Here is a 21,413-nt window from a genome sequence, read left to right as displayed (position 1 = left end):
AAATGAATAAAAAGCAAATAATGATTTTATCACTCGTTTATTAACAATTGTTAATAAATAATTTTTTAATGGTGCTAAACTATTGTTAAAACAGTTCTAAAAATTATCCGGGTCATTAGAAAAAATTAAATTCAAAATTAATAAAAAGTAACCACAGCCGGTAATCAGCAAAAGATGGAAAATTATTTTTTGATCGAATTTTATCCTTTATTTATTAACAATTTTGTTAGTAAATAATTTTTTACTAGTCCTAGACTATTGCTAGAACAGTTCTTAAAATTATTCGGGTCAACAGAAATAATTAAATTCAAAATTAATAAAAAGTAACCACAGCCGACAATCAGCAGAAGATAAAAAATTATTTTTTAATCGAATTTTATTATTTGTTTATTAACAATTGTAGGTAAATAATTTTTTACTGGTCCTAGACTATTGCTAGAACAGTTCTAAAAATTATCCAGGTCACCAGAAATAATTAAATTCAATATTAATATAAAGTAACCACAGCCGACAATCAGCAGAAGATGAAAAATTATTTTTTGATCTAATTTTATCATTTGTTTATTAACAATTTTGTTAGTAAATAATTTTTTATTAGACCTAAACTATTCATAGAACAGTTCTAAAAATTATCCGGGTCAACAGAAATAATTAAATTCAAAATTAACAAAAAGTAACCACAGCCGATAATCAGCAGAAGATGAAATATTTTTTTTTGATCGAATTTTATTATTTTTTTATTTACAATTGTTAATAAATAATTTTTTACTTGTCTTAAACTTTTGCTAGAACAGTTCTTAAAATTATCCAGGTAATCAGAAATAATTAAATTCAAAATTAACAAAAAGTAACCACAGCCGATAATCAGCAGAAGATGAAAAATTTTTTTTTGATCGAATTTTATTATTTTTTTATTTACAATTGTTAATAAATAATTTTTTACTTGTCCTAAACTTTTGCTAGAATAGTTCTAAAAATTATCCAGGTCATCAGAAATAATTAAATTCAATATTAATATAAAGTAACCACAGCCGATAATCAGCAGAAGATAAAAAATTATTTTTTGTTCGATGTTTCGCATTTGATTATGAACAATTGTTGGTAAATAATTTTTTGCTGGTCCTAGACTATTGCTAGAACAGTTTTTAAAAATTATCCGTATCATCAGAAATAATTAAATTCAAAATTTAGAAAAACAGGGTAGCCGCAAAATTTTATTTTTAAAATTCCCTGACTTTTTCCTGACTAATTTTTTATTTTCCCTGACTAACAAATTTTTGAATTATTTAATATTCTACATTGAAATGTCCGTAAGAAGGTATAAACTTATAAAAAATGTCACGTTCTAATCCTCCTGGTAGTAAAAAATTTTCCAGTCAGATTTATTATTTTTAACTGAAAATAAAGAGAGCATATTTGTGTATTAATTTTAAATCAAAGATTTTTAGTCATTATTCGATAAGAGCAGTAGTCAAATATTGAAATTAAGGTTGTTTTTCTATAATTAAGGCTTGCAAATTTAAAGACGTTTAATTACTTATTAAATAATTGGGTAATAATTAATTATTAAAATAACTAATTATTTACTTAATTATTAAAGTTATTAATTATTTAATTAATTGTTCAAATAACTAATTACTGAAATAATTATTGAATTGCTTATTAAAAGAATTAAAAATTGAATTATTGATTAAAATAATTAATTAAGGACTAAATTAATTAACAGAGTTGCCACAAATAATTTTATTTTTCCATGACTTTTTCCTGATTTCCAGACATCAGATTCAGAGTTTTCTCTTGAATTTTAAAAATTTAATTTTTTCCAGTACTTTTCCCTGATTTCCCTGACCAATTTTACTTTCCCTAATTATTCCCTGACTTCCCTGATTTGTTGCAACTCTGATTAGAGACCAAAACGAAAATTGAGACCATCGAAAAAAATATAAATTCAAATTTATATCGAGATTATATTTAATCATTTTAGTAAAAATTAAGGATTTAATTTTTTAAATTGATTTCAAAGACGTATCTTGAAATAAAGATTGAATTTTTATAGTGAAGATTTTTTTTTTGGAATATTTAGTGATTCGTAAAGAGCAGTGATATTTTTAATGTTAACCCGCATGCGTGTTTCATTAACATAATGTATTATTCTGTAAGTCGGAAATGGAATTTTTATCTTTTTAACAATTTGCTGTCCTCTTTTATATAATAATGTTAAAAAGAATATTGAAAATATCGTGCATTTTTTTTCGCTTGAACTAATTATAATTATATATCTGTATGATTATATTGTTAGAGTTAAAATTTTTTTTTCGTTGGAAGTAATTTAATGCATTTTTTATCTATCATCTATAAAATCATGGGTGTGTCATCAAATCACATAGCCTAGCCCACTTTTTTACATGCTCCAGTTCCATTTCATTGTTTTCGTACCATACACATTATCGGGATGATTAAACCATTTGTATTTAATTTTTTTTTGTTTTTATTAGTTTTTTTTATTGAAATTTAATAATAGTTTCATATGTCGCCTTTTTTGGATCAAAATTGACGCCTAGTGGAAAAAAAATTAAAGAAAAAAATTTTAATCCATTTTTGGTCACAAGTGCTAAGGCGTGATGTATACGAGATAGTGTCGTGCGTTCGAATCTTGTCTAATGTTACATTTTTTTAATTGCTAAAAATTTTAGGAAATATAATTCGAATTGAGAAAAAAAAACTTTTACACTCAATTGTTATGTAAAAAAAAACTTAAAAAACATTTTTTTTAAAAAAAGGAAAGAAATAAAATAATTGAAATTAGTGATGAAAGTGAAAAAACTTATGTATGAATGGAAAAATTAAATACAAATTGCTTGCTAAGGACATATTACTGTAGGCGGATTTAGTCGTCTTGTTAATTAATTGAGCGTTCTTCACTTCACCTTAATAGAACATAATCGACGTAATCTTTTTACTTTATTTCCAAGAATAATATTTTTTTATAATAATATAATATTTTGTATAGAGATATATAATTTCATAATAGATTATATTTTTAGATTTAACACATGTACATAAGTTTTATAAATAAATTTTTTCTTTATAGAGAAAAAAATACAAAAAATTAGAATGATTCAAATAAACTTATCTATTATAAAATAAACATTTATTTATATCAAATAATTTTTATTTAAATCAATTAAATCGTATATTTGCTTGAAATACTGAAGTTATTGATTGAAATAAAATTAATTTGATTGAAATAAAAATTATTTGATACAAATAAATATTTATTTAGACAAGTAATCGGTTATTTGAATCAAATAAAGGATCCTAAAGTTCTGAACGTTCAAATGAACGAAATTTATTTATTTCTTCTATAAATTAAATTTTTATTGCAATTATTTTGCGTCACTATCCAAAAAATTAATAACTGAGTTTCTAACCGTAAATATTTCGGTTTTTAAATTTTTTGTGATTATAGTAAGTAATTTATAAAAATATCTTCAATAAAAAATATTTCGTTCATTTGAACGTTCAAAACTTGGGGATCATAATTATTTTTCAATGTACTAATATCAATTGGAATATTATTTTTAGAATCAAACATAAAGTAATGAAAAATAAGAGAATTATATTCTTTTTTAATAATATTTTTTTTTATACGCGAAACTCTTTTTTATATCTTTTGGATGATTATTCACCCACGGTTTCTGGATGCGAGATAAGAATGGCAGTATATTTATTTTCTTGGTAGCCTTCACAGTTTATAAGGATCACGTTTCCAAGATATTCCAAATGAATGAAAGCAGAGCAAATATTTTTGCTTTAAACATACAAGAGCGAAAACTTTCTCAATAATTTATAGGAAAAATTTTTCTAATTTTAAAACAGAAAATTTTGAATCTATTTGGAATTTATTTATTATTTTTTTTTATCTCTTCTCATGGATTTTGTCTGCTAAAATAAATTTTATAAATAATTTTTATTCACGGCTAAAATTTTAGACAAAAAAAAATTCGGGAAGAAAAAAATTTTATTTCTTTTAATCAACTTTTTTCTTCGTTTTATTTATTTATAGACACAATTTATTGATTCTCTAGTTATTATTCTACTTATAATGGAATTGGTCGCAGGTGTTGAGTCGTTTAAAAGTGTGTTTATGTGTTTTGCGTTCGAATCCTTCTGACTTGGAAAAATTTTTTCGCATATATTTACACATATTTTTCACATATTCACAATTAATTGCACTTATAAATAATAAACAATTGAATCTATTTATTCATTAAACATCATTTTTAGGTTTAATAAACAATTTTTTAATAACAATTGTTAATAAACAAAAGATAACCTTCGATCAAAAAATAATTTTTTCATCTCCTGATGATTATCGACTGTGAATGCCGAGAATTTTACAATTTATAAAAATAATTGAATTTTTATTAAAACTCTTGAAAATAATTGAATTTAATTATACTTTTCAAAATAATTGAACTCTTCAGAGGAATTCAATTAAAATTGTATTGGAAATAATTGAATTCCTCCGAAACATTTTATAATTTATGGAAAATATTTTAATTCTTGCGAAGAATTTTCTTCTTCATGAAAATAATTGAACCTGTTAGAGAAATTTTATTAAAATTATCTTAAATAAAATTGAATTTTTTTCTAGAAATTTTATTAAAATTGTATTGAAAATAATAATTGAATTTATCAAATGAATTTTATTATTTTTACAAAAATAATTGAATTCTTGCCAAGAATTTTACAATTTATAAAAATAATTGAATTTTTATTAAAACTCTTGAAAATAATTGAATTTAATTATACTTTTCAAAATAATTGTATTTTTTCCAGAAAAGTTATTAAAATTGTATTGAAAATAATTGAATTCCTGCAATGAATTTTACTATTTATGAAATTTATTGAATTCTTGCGAAGAATTTTATTATTTATAAAAATAATTGAATTTTTTCGAAGGATTAATTAAAATTTTAAGAAATATTAATGAAATTTTTTCGAGAAATTCAATTAAAGCTGTTTTGAAAATAATTGAAATTCGTTTTAAAGAATTTTATTAAAATTAAGTATATTCAAAATAATTGAATTCACCAAAAGAATTTTTTTATTTTTTGGAAAATAATTGAATTCTTTAAATTTTTTTACGAATATATTTAAAAATTGCATTGAAAGTAATTTAATTTTTATATAGAATTTTTTAAAAATATTTTGAGAATAATTGAATTATTTTTTAGAGAATTTAAAAATTCTTGTAGAAATTAAATTTTATGGAAATTTTTAAAAACAATTAAATTTTTTCGTGTAATTTTATTTAAATTTGATTAAAAATAATTTAATAAATAATTTAATAAAACTTCTTTTGAAGTTTCACTTGCTAATAAATAAGAAAAGAAAAAATTTATTAAAATTTTAAAAAATAATTGAATTTCTGCAATGAATTTTACTACTTATAAAATTAATTGAATTCTTGCTTAGATTTTTACAATTTATAAAAATAATTGAATTGTTTCGAAGGATTTATAACATTTTAAAAAATAATTGAATTTATTCGTAATGTATTAAAATTTTTTTAAAAAATCTGAATTCTTCAGAGGAATGCAATTAAAATTGTATTGAAAATAATTGAATTCTTGCGAAGAATTTTACTATTTTTATAAAAATAATTAAATTGTTTCGAAGGATTTATTAAAATTTCGGAAAATAATTGAATTCTTTTCAAAAATTTTATAACGAATTAAGAAAAAAATTTAATTCTTTCGCGAAAATTTTATTGAAAACAATTCAATTTTTGCAAAAATTTTACCTAATTATTAATTTCGTACTTAATACGTGAATTTTTTAAATTTTGATTATGCAATTATTTAAAAATTTATATTTGAAAATAAAAAATTTTGTAATTTGCATAAGAATAATAAAATTAATTAAAATTGAGTAAAAATTAGATTTAGTTTCAAATTAATTAAAAATTAGAGTTAGTTAAAATTATAAATATACATATATTTATAATTTTAACTAAATAATTAAATAATTAAAAAATTACTAAATAATTCATTAAAATTATTAATAAATTATTAAAATTAGAATTTGTTAAAATTGATTAAAAATTGAAATTATAGTTAAAATTAATTAAAAATTAAAACTCGTTAAAATTAAATAAAAGTTAGAATTATTTAGTTTAAAAAAAATAGTTTCAAACTGTTGAGAACTTTTGAAACTATTTCGAAAGTAATCAACGCGACTCCGTTGATAAACTGTTGACGTGAAACTATTCTATCAGCAACTGATACATAAATTTTGTTTAGAAAACATTTTCCTAATTTAAAAAAAAATACTAATTTTATTGTTAATTTCTCTTTTTCCTAATTTCAGAATTTTTTAAATTTAGTTTAATTTAATTTTTCATAGTAAAATTTATATTTTTCTTATGTAGTTTTTTTTCATGAATTTATAGCTCATCACGTTTTCCCCTCTTTTTTCCCAACTAAATTCCTGAATCTTCAGATCAATTTCTACTCGGTTTATACTAATACCTAAAACGTCAGTGCTGTAAATAGAAGAGAATGTAATTGTCACTGTTGTAATATTGTAAAATCAAAAAGGCGCTGGTCGTCTCAGTGTATGCGCAGTAATTTTCTAAAATTTTAGTGTGTTTCAGTATATTGTAGTGTGTTATTATTTTGGAGCACATTACACGAAATCTTATTACAAGAATAGTGCGCATTTTGGAATTTTTAGACGAAAAAAAATGTCCTTTCAAGAAGTTAATAATCCTGTGAGTATAATTTGTAATTTATTTTATATACAAAAATATTTTTAATATATATGACCTACTTGTTTTCTTTTCGATAATTATTTGAAATATTGATTACAAACTGAAGGAAAAATTTATCAATACCTCTGCAACCTGTGAATATTAAATATTGTTTGAATACAGTTATAGTAATATTTATATATCTATATTTTTAATGTATATGTAATACAGCTTGTTGGTTTAATTTTATTTTCACTGTCAATTAAATTTTTCTGCTATGAATTTGGAAAGCGATGAACGTAAACATTTGTTAGTGCCAATAAAATTTATCACTCGTGGCAAAAGGAAAAATTTTCTTTATTTTTTTACAAGGAAGTTTGTTTGAAAATTTAGTTTCTTTTTACTGCATTAAAATAAGGAAAGAAATAATTTTACAATTATTATTTTATTTATTTATGTACATATATATTTTTTTTCAAAATTATATTTATTTCAAAGTTTTGTTTGTTTAAATTTTGTTTTTCATTAAAACAATAAAGAAAAAGTTTTACAAAACAAAACTATTTGTATGCAAATTTAGTTTTTTATTACATTAAAAAAAAAGGAAAAGAAATAATTATACAATTATTATTTTCTGAATTCAGAATTATTTTTTTCAAAATTATTTTGTATAAAAATTTAATTTTTCATTTCATTGAAAAAAAGGAAAGAAATAATTTTACAATTATTTTATTTATTTATTAATATATTTTTTTCTGAATAAACATTTGTTTCAAAATTTAGTGTTTTTATTGTATTAAAAAAAAATGAAAAGTAGTTGTTCAATTATTATTATTTTATTTATTAGCAAAATTATTTGTATGGAAATTTAGTTTTTTATTGCATTGAAAAAAAATGAAAAAGTTTTACAATTTTTACAATTACTATTATTTTACTTAATAACAAAATTATTTCTATGGAAATTCAGTTTTTTGTTGCATTTTAGAAAAATGAATAGAAATAGTTTTACTGCATTAAAAAATACTATAAGTTTACTTTAATTTGAAAATTTTTTATTTTTCCCGAATAATTGAGAGAAATTTTTTTTCTCCAGGATATTCCATACGTGGGAGAAGTCGAGGGCGGCGTTTTTCCAGGGAAAATGGTGAAAGTTCAAGGAAAAACGTCATCGGATGCTGTGCGATTTGCCATCAACTATCAATTGGGACCAAATTTAAATCCCAGAGATGATATTGCAATTCATGTGTCGCCACGTTTTAATGATGGAATCATGACGAGAAATCATATACAATTGATGAATTGGGGCGAGGAGGAGAATTTTGGTCCACTATTGATTCAACCTGGACAGGACTTTGAAATAATTATTCTCTGCAAATACGATTGTTTCAAAATTGCCGTTAATGGACGACATTTTGCCGATTTTATTCATAGACTTCCATTCCATAAGATTAGCCATTTAACAATTGACGGCGATGTGGAAATTTCTTCTATATTCTATGAATCAATTCCCGATCCACAACGTTCACAACACTCCTCGGCACCGCCTCCCATTCCTCATGATCTTCCACCAGCTGATTTTGGTCCACCGAGTAAGTTTTCTGTGAATGGAAAAATTTTATTTATTATTATTAATTAAAATTAAAAAAAAAAAAATTCATCAGTTTTTTTAAATTATATACAAAAATTCTTTTGAGAAATACAATTATTTTCGAAAATTTTTTCAGAACCTGGCAGTTTATATCCAAGTTTGGACCCTCAGGCTCCGAATGGAGCGCCACGTGGATTTCCTTCTGGAGGATATGATCAGCCTTCGAATTATGGACCAGGGGCTAATAATTCCGGGGGTTATAATTATCAACCTGGATATCAAAAGCAAGAACAAGAGGAGGACTCTGGTTTGGATAAAATGGGATTGGCTCTTGGAGGATTGGTCGCTGCTGGTGGAGCAGCGGCAGCTATTTATGCCTACAATGTAAATATTGACTTTGAATTTTTACAAAGCAGAAAATTCAGAAAATTCCAAATTTCTCCATTGATTGATAGACAAATTTCCTTTTTGTCAAATTTGCACCTTAGTTTAATTTCTAATTAGACGAATTTCCAGTTTACTCAATTTTCTATTATCCGAATAATTCGGATAATAATAAAATATGAATGAAAATTGAATTTAATGGAAATTGTCAGAGAAAAATTATTTTTCTCTGACAATTTTCATTAAATTCAATTTTCATTCATATTTTTTTTATATTTAGCAAAATATTTGCTAGCGAAAAGCAAAATTAATTAATATTTCGTTTTAAGAAAAGAAACTTAAATTTTTTTGTAGAAAAAAAGGAAAGGAAGAGGGAGGAAGAAGAAATAATTAAATTAACGAGAGAAAATAAAATTTTTCTTTTACAGAAGAAAAAGCAACGGGAGAGGGAGGAAGGTGACGGCGATCACGAGAAAGAGGACGCTTCCAAATCGCAAACAGAAGGTGGATTAAATTTAGGATCACTGGGCGCTGCCCTGGCGAGTAGTTTGGCAGCAAATGCCCTCCAAGGAGGAGGTGGTACCAGACCACAATCGGCTGGATATCCATCACAGGAATCCGGAGGCTTTTTGGACTCCATTCTTGGTTCACTAGGTACATTCTGAAAATAGAAAAAAAAATATTTTTTTCTTTACATTTTAACTCCTTATCTAAATTATTCTGAAAACCCACTAATTATTTTGAATAACAGATTATCTATAATTATACTACTAAAGTTACTAATGGACTCTCTCAAATATTTTCTTCCTAATTTCTTTCCTTAATTTCTACAAAATTATATATATATATATATATATATATATATATATTTGTAAAAGTACTTGAGGAATTTTTAATATGAAAGAAAAAGGAAAATATTTGAGTAGCAAGAAAAATCCATGTAATGAGTCACGCAATTGCGTGTTCTATTAAAAGAAATCTATTATTAAATTCAAGGTTCTATCAAAAAAGTCATCACAGATCATGAACTTATCACGAAATATTGTTGGAATAAACAAAAATTAATTTTAATCCAAAAATTTGAAAATGTATAGACTTAAAAATTTATATTCAAGATGGAGATTATTATCTTCATCTTGAATTTAAATTTATATGTCTCTCTCATTATTTTAGTTGACTACAAAACTTGATCTTAGATAAGAATGATTAATTTTTCAAGTAATTTAAACTTATTATCTTCATTTTCTATTCACTTCATTTTATTCTTTAACTACATAGTTCATTTTCGATTTTAGTACGTCGAAATTTTAATATATGAAAATTTCTCGTAAGAAAAAAAGGATTTTGAATTTAATATTTAGAAATTCCAGAACAATTTTTATATTACAATTTTTTCGAATATTTTTACAAGAATCTGTATTAATAATAATCGTATTTCGGATGAATGTTTTCAATTTGAAGTCGTTTTTCTTTCCTTATTTTGTTGGTATTGAATTTATTTATTGAATCGTTTCGAAAAATTTTATTACTATTTTTGAAAATAATCAAAATTTTTCCGAAACATTAAATTAAAGTTTTATTGAATGTAATTTCATTCTTATATTTAAAGAATATCAAAATTTTTAAAAATAATTGAATTCTTTCGAGAAATTTTATTCAAATTTCAAAATATTTAAATTCTTGCAAAGAATTTTATTATTTAAGAAAATAATTTAATCCCTTACTAAGAATTGAATTATTATTATTAGAAATAATTGAATTTTTGCAAGGAATTTTATTATTTATGAAAAATAATTGAATTTATAAGAAGAATTTTATTTTTTAGCAAAATAATTAAATTTTTTGCAAAGAATTTTATTAAAATTCTATAAATTATTTGAATTCAAGAAACTTTATTAAAATTGTATTGAAAATAATTTAATTCCTTGCTAAGAATTGAATTATTTATTGGAAATAATTGAATTTCTTGCAAGAAATTTTATTATTTATGAAAAATAATTGAATTTTTCAGAAGAATTTTATTATTTAAGAAAATAATTAAATTTTTTCCAAAGAATTATATTAAAATTTTGAAAATTAATTGAATTCGAGTAACTTTATTAAAATTGTATTGAAAATAAATTAATTTCTCGCTAAGAATTGAATTATTATTGGAAATAATTGAATTTTTGGAAGAAATTTTATTAGAAATTTAATTATTTTCATTACAATTTTAATAAAATTTCTCTAACAGGTCCAATTACTTTTAAAAATTGTAATAAAATTTTTATAAACAATTCAATTGTTCTCCATATGTTTTAATTAAATTCTTTGTGAATTTCAATTATTTTCGAAATTTTCAATTAAAATTATTTTAGAAAATTTCATTATTTTTACGGAATTTAATAAAATTCTTTAAAAAAAATATAGTTATTTACAAAAACTCTAATAAAATTGTTTAAAAGAATTTAATTTTCTATGAATAATTTTAATATAATTTAATAATTTAATTATTTAATTATAAATTTAATAATAATGTTTTAAAATACTCCACTATTTTCAAGAAAACTGAAATAAATTCTTCAAAACAATTCAATTATTTTCAAGAATTTTAATAAAAATCTTGACTAGAATTAAATTATTTTCAATACAATTTTAATTACATTTGCTCAAAAGAATTCAATTGAAAAAAATGAATTAATAAAATTCTTGAAATGAATTCAATTATTTTCAAATTTTTTTATAAATATTTTACAAGAATTCAATGATTTTTATTACATCGACAATTAAATTATTTCTTAAAATATTTAAATTCTTGAATAGAATTTTATTAAAACTTTTTTAAATAATTGAATTTTTGTCAAATTTTAAAAAATAAGTGAACTTTTGAGAAGAATTTTATTAAAATTGTATTTAAAATAATTGAATTTCTGTGAAAAATTTACTATTTATTGATATTATTGAATTTTTTCAAAGAATTAAAAAAAAATGTTTAAAAATAATTTAATTTTCCCTGAAATCCAATAAAAATTGTATTTAAAAGAATTGAATTCCAGCGAAAATTTCATTATTTTTATAAATAATTGAATTTTTGAATTGGATGTTATTAAAATTTTTTTAAACAATTATTGAACTCCTGTGAAAAATTTAATTATTTTTTAGAATAATTGAATTTTCTCGGAGAATTTTTACAATAAGATTTTTAAAAATAATTGAACAAATCAATTAAAATTGTATTGAAAATATGTGAAATCCTGACAAGAATTTTACTATTTGTATAACAATAATTGAATTTTTTACGAAGATTTTTATTATTTATAAATTGACTAAAGAATTTTATTAAAATCATTCAAAATTATTGAATTCTTCGCAAAATTCAATTATTTTCAAATTTTTATATAAATAAATCATTTTTTTATAAAAAGTTTTATTAAGAGAGTTAGGAAACAAAAAAGCAAACAGTAAGTAACTTCAAATTGCGAACAGATTACCGGAATACAACGATTATTAATTATAGATTATTAAAAAAATGAATTTTTGTAAAGAATTTTATTATTTATGAAAAATCATTGAAGTTTTGTAGTTGATATTTGAAAATAAAAAATTTTTTGTATATTAATAAATATTGTAGACGAACCTAAAATTTGTTAGAATATTATATCTTTAATAAATTATTTTTAATTAATTAGGTGGAGGAGGAGGAGGAGGACATCAGCAGCCATCCTCAGATCCTCTCGGTGGATTGGGTGCACTTTTAGGTGGAGGAGGACATCAGCAACCATCCTCAGATCCTCTCGGTGGATTGGGTGCACTTTTAGGTGGAGGTGGAAATCGTCAGCCATCGTCAGATCCACTCGGTGGATTAGGTTCACTTTTAGGTGGCAATCAATCGGGTGGTCATTCTGGCTCCGATTCTCTCGGTGGTTTGGGATCACTTTTAGGTAATTTCATGGGCGGTGGACATCAACAGCAACCCGCTTATCAACCATCAGGAGGCTATGGAAATAATCCACAGCCACAAGGCTCTCAAGGTTCCGATCTTCTATCAAATCTCGGATCATCTCTCCTCAGTTCGGCTTTCGATGGTCTAAGCAAACGCAAGGACGTGAGTAAACGAATACACAGAGTGTAAAATAATCTTCCACGAAATCTTCAAATTGCTTATTTTTTTAAGCCGCTCAATTTTATTCTAATCCTTTTCTTTTCTTGACTTTAGTTTAAAATTAGTTTCAGTTTAAAATTCTGTGATATTTGCATGTAAATATTTTTTTATACAATTAATTTTAATTCAAGACTGAAATTGTATATTTTTCTAACAAAAAAAAATGTAATTTTGCATGTTGAATTTTTGTAAAGAGTATTTAATAAATCAGTGAATTAATATTTCGGCTTTGCTCCTTTTTGGGGGTGAAAAGCAGCTTGTGACTAACCCTGAAAAATGCGATTTTTCCATGTAGGTCGACGCTTTTGTAAAAGAAGTTCGTCATATCTTAGAAGAGGTATGGATGTTGTTAATTTTTCCGATTTTCTGCTTCTGAATTTTTTTTTAAAAACTAACCGCTAATAGGATAAAAAAATTTCTGTATTGATTTAAGGATATTTTCCGCTTCTGAATTTTTTTTTTTTGACTAACGACTAATATAGAATCTGAGGATAAAGAAAATTATTTTATTAAGGAATTTAAATAATTTTTATACAGAATCCTCCTACACCTCATCATGAAGATCGTCCCTCGTACGCTCCGCCTCAAAATCCAGGAAGGCAACACGATTCAGGACCTCCACAATCTTCTCCACGATCACCGAGCCCTCCAGCGCCCGGTGGTGGAAAATTGTCCGCCGCTGAAATTTCCCGGGGGCTTGGTCTTGGAGACGATGAAGATTAGAAATATGCTTTTTTTTGCCAACAAAAATTGAATCTCAATTTCGAGGATACTTTACCAAAATTATTTATTTAAAAAATGAAAATTAATATTTGCAAAGCAAAAGAAAAAAGTAGAAATAGAAAAATTTTACATTCACAAAAAAATGTTTTTGCTGCGCTTTTAACACAAAATAGAACAAAATATATTCCGTATGTTGATGAATTACAGATTTTAAAAATAATAAGCTATTTTTTTACACCATGTTGAGAAAAATGCTACGATTTTTGATTTAAATGACAAAATCGGTGCACTAACTAATGTTTTTAAATATTTATGTAAACACGATTGCTTTTTTCAAGAGAGAGAGAGAGAGGAAAACAAAAGAGAATAAATAAATATTAAGGAAAGTTAAAAATTTATCAATCATTTTGACTCGATGAACTTGATTGTAATTTTTGCTTTCGTTTTCTCTGCAAAAAAAAGAAAGAAAAATAACATTAATGCATTATTTTGGTTGAAACCAATTTTTTTTAAATTTTTAGAAAACTTACTCTTCTATCGGCTTTTAAGGCGTGAAGTTGTTGTCTTCGTTTTCGTGTGAAAAAACCAAATTTCGTTAAAATTGAAATTAAAAATATTAAAAGAAGAATTCCAAAAAGTGTTGATAATATTAAAATCCAGGTGGCAACTTTTTGCTTAATAGGCAATCCTAAAAATGTTGTTCCCACTAATACGATGTTAGTTTTTGTCTCAATGACATTTGAAAATCCCTCGGATTTCGTGACAGTTACTCCTCCTTCCGTGATGAAGAATAAAATATCCTTCTCTTGCAATTTCATCGCTGAAAAAAATTTTCAGACAAAATTGAATTTTTATTCAAGTTTGCAAAATTAGTTTTCAAACTGTGACAGAAAATTAATTAAAAATTAAATATTTAAAATAAAAAATAATAATTGTAAATGAAATTAATATTATAGAAAAGAATAAATTGAAAAAATTATAGATTACAAATAAAAACAATTATAAAAAGTAAATTAAAATAATTTTTATTATATTTTTTCTTTACTTTTCTTTTTTTTAGCTCGCACACTTTATAATATTAAATCTTTATTAATCCATAATAAATGTTACAATTTTTGTAACTTTTATCATTTTTAATCTGAAATAAGTGAATTTTTAAAGAATTTTATTACATTTTTTCAAAATATAATTTAATTATTTTGAAGAATTTTGTTTCAAAAAATTTAATTAATTTACTAAAATTTTTTAAAAAATTGAATCATTTCAGAAATTTTATTAAATTTTAATTCCTGGGAATAATTTTATTATTTTTTTTAAATAATTGAATTATTTGGAAAAAATGAACTAAAATTGTAATAAAAATAATTGAATTTAATAAGCGAATTTTACCCAAAATTTTGAAAATAATTTTAAATTCTTTTAGAAGAATTTTATTAAAATTTTTTAAAATAATTGAATTACTGTGAAAAATTTTATTATTTTTAATAACAATTGAATTCTTGTAAATAATTTTAATAAAATTTTGGAAAATAATTGAATTCTTTTGAAAAACTTTGTTAAAAATGTATTTTAAATTAATAATTTAATTTTTTGGAAGAATTTCATTAAAATTTTTGAATATAATTGAATTTCTGCGAAGAATTTTATTATCTTTTTTGAAATAATTAAATTGTTTCAAGAAAATTAATTAAAATTCCCAAAAAACAATTTATAAATAAGTCTTGATAATTTTTTACTTACATTGAAGAATTTTCGGCTGAAATTCCATATTGAGAACAATTTTCATTGACGTTGAATTTAAAAGTCCCGTTAATTTACACTTGAAACTAAGACAGGAAATTATTGAATTTGAACAATTGACATATAATGTTCTATTTTCAGGTGGCATGTACTTAAAGGAATTCTCTCCATGATGGAAATTCTTGAAAATTTCGTTTTTCATTAATTTTTCAATATTCGTTGACATTGAAGAATTATGATTTTCTTTTGGAATTAAATTTTCATTATTTAATTGAGAACACAAAATTTCACGATCATCAATTAATCCTTTAATTTGTTGAATTTCAATAATTGGAAAATTATTTTTTCCATCTTTCAAGAGAATGGGAATTTTAAACAGTGCTTCAATTTCATCAATTGAACATGAGCCGAATTTTTGTATCTCATAAATGTGAGTGAAATTTTTTATCTTCATTATATTTTCCTCTTCTGTATAGGAATACGAATCCTCTTGAGCTTTCCTTAAAGAGAAATACAATTTTTTATTTTTCTGTTAATTTAATTTTGAAAATTAAAATTTAAAAATTAAATTAAATTTATTATAATTCAAATTAAATTAATATAATTTAATTTAATTTTAAAATGAAAAGAAAGTTAGTAAAAATCTTTTGAGTATTTTAAAAAAAATTAATTTTCAGTGTTATAGAATATTTATTAATTTATTTACCTAGTTAATTAGTTTCGTGCTTATTTTTATTCTTTTTTTTTCATATTTTATTTTTTATATTAATTTATTTTTTATATTTTATCAATTATTATATTAATTTTGTTTTAATTATTATATTTAATTTTATTAAACTCACCCCAATAAAAGCATATCGAGATCAATGGCAAAATGAATCGCGATTTTGAAATGATTATTTTCGTTTGAATTTTCACTTTGAGTGAAAATCAAAACTTCCAATTCACTTGATGTTGAATTGCACGTGACGCCAATTGTCGACAATTGTAATTCTATTGTTTTCTGTAATAATTCCAAAACAGTGAATTAAAATTTTAACTAATTGTTAAAATTAAAAGCAAAATTTAAATTAATAAATGTAACACAAAATTTTAATAAAAATTTTAAGTAATTTTAACAAAAATTTTAAGTAATTTAAATAAAAAATTAAAAATAATTTTAACTTCTCTCCAATCAATATTAATTTCGTCTTACGTTTTTTCGCAAAGGATTTCCAACATTACAAGTCATGTCAATTTCATTTTCATTGCAATCCGGTGGAATGTTCGCCAATTGTAAAGGCCTAGGAATAATTATTCGAATTTCACTTTTATACGCGGGTTCACCATCATTAACAATATTGATAAATAATGAAAAAGTCTTTCGTGATCCAAGAATAAAATGATTAATCGTCAAATCCGTGAACATTGTTATTGTTAAATTCGAAGTGCAAATATCATCATAGCCACACTCGACGGCAAATGGTAGCAATAATGATTTTTCAATTATTGAAAATTCTTTATTTATAACCGGACAGTTTTTGCAAAATTCGTCCTTGACAGTTGTTGAATTATCATTTGTATTTGTTGTTGAATTCAATTTCATTGAATTTAAATTCAATGAGAGCCATATTTCAAGTGGATTCATAAATTCTTGAATTTTATTCTGAAAAATAAATAAGTGAAATTTAATTTTTTTCAATATAGGTAAGAAAAAAAGAACTGGAAAAAATAAAAGAATTTGAAAATAGAGAAAAAGTATTACGTTTAAGTATATTTTAAAATTGTCACATAATTGTGTATCTTCGATTAAAGTTCTCTCGAGTTCATAAATCGTTGCATTGTTCGCTTCAGGTGAAAGTCTCGCCCTACCGAAAATTTCGTCGATTTTCCACTTTAATGTCACATCTGAAAGGTGAAATTCAAATTGAAATTAGTTTGAATTTGAATCTTTTGAAGAATTTTAATTCCTATTGAAAAATAATAATTAAATATTTATTTGAAAAAGAAGTGGCAACCCTGAAAAAGGAAACTTACTCAATTTATTCGGCACGTGTTTGCCACTGTAATAAAAGCAAACTTCAATGTCGAAAAATGAAGAACTCGCTTGTAATTTCGTTCTCAGGAGGGCTTTCATTTTTGTTATTTTCAAAGTAACAATTGGTTTTGTACGAAGAAGAACAACGGCGTCAGATAAATAGGCTCCAACAGCAATATCGGGATATCCATTTTTATCAATATCACGAGCTTCTGAAATTGAATTTCCAAATCCTTGCAAGTGTGACGAAATTTCCGAGGCGAATATTTTTTGACTCAATTGTAGACCATTTTCCGTTCCTCGATAAATAAAAATTGCACCACAATTATTTTCATACGGTGCTCCAATCGCAATATCGCCATAATTATCATAATCAATATCACCGATACAGGCTAAAGTTGAGCCAAATCGTCCTCTAATTGCCTCGCCATGAATGTACTGAGCTTCCAAATAATCCTGAAAATTAGAAAAATGGAAAATAGTATTATAAATATTTTATCAACTAAAATTCTGGTTTTTTCCAAACTACATCGTAAATTAAACTATTTTTCCTTAGAATTAGTTTTCTAATTATAATTCTAATTAAAATAAAAATGTTGTTAATTAAAATTAAAATGATATTAACTTAAATTAAAATTTTGTTAATTAACAGTAAAATTTTGTTGAAATTAATTAACAGTAAAATGTTGTTGAAATTAATTTTTCCAAATTGTTTCTTACATTATCGTTGCCCTTGCTACTGAAAACGTAGACTCTGCCCTCTTCCAAATTATTCGTCCACAATGGAGCACCGACAACTAAATCGTCTTTTTCGTCATTATTCAAATCGCACGACGCCAAAGTGTAACCAAAATATTCCCCGTGCTGCTCTCCGTTCAATGTATTTTTTATAATAAAATCCTGCTTGGTGCTTCTGTTCGGATGGGAGAATATTAAAACTCTTCCATTTAAATTATCCCCTCTGGGAATTCCCGACGAATACCATCGTTCTTCTCTTTGAAAATAACAACCAGAACTCACCGAGTATCCTAAAGAAATATTCAACATTAATATTAGTAACAATTTAATTTCTTCTAAATTCAAAAATTGCAAATTACAAAATTTTTTATTTTCACATATCAAATTCAACTAATTTTTAAATGATTTTATATTTAAAATTTTCAAAAATTAATTTATTAACTAAATAATTAATATTGTTTATTATTTTCAAAAACTTTAATAAAATTCTTCGCAAGAATTCAATTATTTTCAATACAATTTTAATAACGTTTCACAAATTTAATTTTTATTTTAAATTTTAAATAGATTCTTTGCAAAAATTCAATTATTTTCTTAAATAATAAAATTCTTAGCAATTAATTCAATTATTATTTTCAATAAAATTTTAATAATTTTTCACTAATTAAATTATTTTTTAAAAATTTTAATAAAGTTCTTCGCAAAAATTCAGTTTTTCTTATAAATACATAGTGAAATTTTTTGCCGGAATTCAATTATTTTCAACAAAATTTTAATGAAATTCAATAATGAAATTTTTAATTATAATTATTAACAGAAACGAATATTTAAAAAAAAGTTAAAAAAAATTCTTTGTTTAATTCAATTATTTTTATGATTTTCAATTAAAATTATTAAAAAAATTACATTATTTTCAGAAAATTTAAAGAAATTGTACCAAAGAATTTAATTACTTACAAAAACTTTGTTAAAATAAGAATTTAATTTTCTATTAATAATTTTAATAAAATTTAACAGTAAAATTATTTATTACAATTATTAACAAAATCGATTTGTATTAAAAAAATTAAGGAAATTGTTTTTAAAGAATTCAAGTATTTTCAATATTTTAATGAAATTTCTTGAAATAAATTAAATTATTTTAAAAAATTGTAATAAAATTCTGAGAAGAATTTAATTATCATTTAAAATTTTTAGGAAATTTCAACAAATCTGTATAAGTTATCACTCTATTGTTTTCAAAAAATTCAAAGAAATTCTCTAAAAGAATTTAATTAGGATCTGCAAAAATTTTAATAAAATTATTCGCAAATATTCAAATTATTTTGAAAAATTTTGATTAAATTCTTTATGAGAATTGAAATATTTTCAATAAAATTTTAATAAAATTCCTTTGAAAAATCCAATTATTTTCGAAAGTTTTAATAAAATTTTTTATCAAAACTTTAATTACATTTTAATAAATTGGAAAGTTTTAATAACATTTTTTAGCAAAATTTTAATTATTTTTATAAAATTATAAAATTTTTAGAAATTTGGTATTTACTTTATTTACCAGATTTTTGAAATTTAATTATTTTAAAGAATTTTAATAACATTTTTCACAAAAATTTTAAATAAAATTATTTAAATACTTTGAAAAAATTTAACTCTTTTTCTGAATAATAAAATTCTTACCAATATTTTTATTATATCATAATTAATAACATTTCTCGAAAGAATTCAATTATTTAAATAAATGTTAATAACATTATTTGCAGAAATACAATTATATTAAAAAGTTTTGATAAAACTTTAAGAATTTAAATATTTTTAATGTTATTTTTATCAAATTATCATGAGAATTCAATAATTTTTGAAGATTTTAATAAAATTTTTCGCAATAAAATTTAATTATTTTGAAAAATTTGGATAAATTTCTTTCCAAAAATTCAATTATTTCAAATTCAAAATTATAATTAAGAAATATTATAAGATAAAAAAATTTAAAACAAAATGATAGAAAAAATTTATAAATACCAAAATATTCATTGTAATGAATCGAAGGTTGCTCTTGTATGGCTTCAATTGTATCGTAAACATTATTATATTTAACTGAGAAACTTTTGATATTTTTGTAAATAATTTCCTCTCGCGTTGGCACACGCTCCTCGACTTGTACCAATAATGGAACACCAGTCCAATTCAAAATTCCCGGACTGCCAAGAATTAAATCCTCATTATTTGGCACCATGTGCAATGAAAAGCCCGCTTGTCCCATGGCAAAAAAATATTGATAACGTCCATCGACCATTTTCACTTGACGATAATAATAAAATGGCGATATTTTACTCTCAAACAATGAATTGATTTCCGTCTCGAAAAAATTCGAATCATTCGCACGCGTTCGATAGCAAATTCCATTTAAAAACCAATCATATTGATTTGATCTCCGTCGAATTCTCACCTTCCAACGAGGCGCACAAACCTTCAACAAAAAAGCAAAAATTAAAACTAAAATTTAGAAATTAAATTAGAAATGGAATTTTTTTTCTTTTTGAAAAATAAATAATAATAAATACCACAACTGTGGGATTGATTCCACTTTTGACAGCAATTGTAGCTCCGGTCCAGGCGTTATCTCTCAATTGAACAGCAGTGAGACTTCGAAATTTAATATCACCATCCTCGGTCGGATCCAAAATCCACTCCTTACAGGATTCATTTGACTGAATTGAACATTTAAAGATACTCCCGGGTTCAATGACCGTTTTAATTTGACTCACATTTGCCCGCGGTGCACCAACGAGAATTAAAGAATTTTCCAAAAAATTCTCATCAACATATAAAGCAACTGAAAAGCCAAAATAATTTTTCCTCCCATTTTCATTATTATCCTTGGGATAATGGAATATTTTTGCATTATCCACGTCGACATTATAGGCCCACAATTTAACAATCGACAACAATGAAATTAACAATAAAAACATTATTTGCTTATTTTAATCACAATATTTTCCTTTGATATTTAATTTTTTCTCACGAATCAAATTTAGATGATTTATTTATGAAACAATAGAATCGTCACTGTTTCCTCCCACACACTCAAGAGTTGTGATTTTGATAAGAGTAGATGACTAATTGAGTGTTTTTCCTTTTTTTAGAGAAGATTTTCAGAGAAAAAAAATCTTAAAGAGAGAAAGAAAAAATACAAGTTAGAATTAATTTATTTACTTGGAAATATTTTTTTTTAACTGTTTTTATAAAAAACAGCGATGGTGAATACAAGTACATATATGTGTGTTTATATACAAAGTAGTTTGCAACTATTGTATAACTATATATT

General features: G+C 23.1%; 2 protein-coding genes across 3 annotated transcripts; one reads left to right on the top strand and one right to left on the bottom strand.

Annotated features, from left to right (window-relative positions):
* Positions 1 to 6,493: 6,493 nt before the first annotated feature.
* On the top strand, positions 6,494 to 14,069 carry LOC122507916 (translation initiation factor IF-2-like). 2 transcript variants are annotated; one of them, XM_043620923.1, is made up of 7 exons: positions 6,494 to 6,778; positions 7,851 to 8,346; positions 8,482 to 8,729; positions 9,158 to 9,383; positions 12,398 to 12,813; positions 13,166 to 13,207; positions 13,408 to 14,069. In XM_043620923.1, exons 1-7 carry the CDS (start codon positions 6,752 to 6,754, stop codon positions 13,591 to 13,593), a joined length of 1,641 nt encoding a protein of 546 aa, XP_043476858.1. In that variant the 5' UTR covers positions 6,494 to 6,751; the 3' UTR covers positions 13,594 to 14,069. The 2 variants fall into 2 exon arrangements, with proteins under 2 accessions (XP_043476858.1, XP_043476859.1); XM_043620924.1 differs by lacking the exon at positions 13,166 to 13,207 and having other exon boundaries at positions 6,498 to 6,778.
* On the bottom strand, positions 13,971 to 21,220 carry LOC122507914 (integrin alpha-PS4). The gene is made up of 10 exons (XM_043620922.1): positions 20,650 to 21,220; positions 20,108 to 20,555; positions 18,071 to 18,378; positions 17,350 to 17,806; positions 17,078 to 17,220; positions 16,529 to 16,978; positions 16,176 to 16,336; positions 15,334 to 15,833; positions 14,124 to 14,413; positions 13,971 to 14,042 (listed from the first exon to the last, which is right to left on the bottom strand). The coding sequence occupies exons 1-10, from the start codon at positions 21,055 to 21,057 to the stop codon at positions 13,992 to 13,994; spliced, it is 3,216 nt and encodes a 1,071-aa protein (XP_043476857.1). The 5' UTR covers positions 21,058 to 21,220; the 3' UTR covers positions 13,971 to 13,991.
* Between the last annotated feature and the right edge of the window lie 193 nt (positions 21,221 to 21,413).

The sequence above is a fragment of the Leptopilina heterotoma genome, unplaced genomic scaffold (assembly GCF_015476425.1).
Source record: "Leptopilina heterotoma isolate Lh14 unplaced genomic scaffold, ASM1547642v1 Lhet_52, whole genome shotgun sequence".
NCBI lineage: Eukaryota > Metazoa > Arthropoda > Insecta > Hymenoptera > Figitidae > Leptopilina > Leptopilina heterotoma.
Note: the sequence above shows the minus strand (reverse complement) of the source record. Positions and strands in the feature narration are given on the sequence as shown.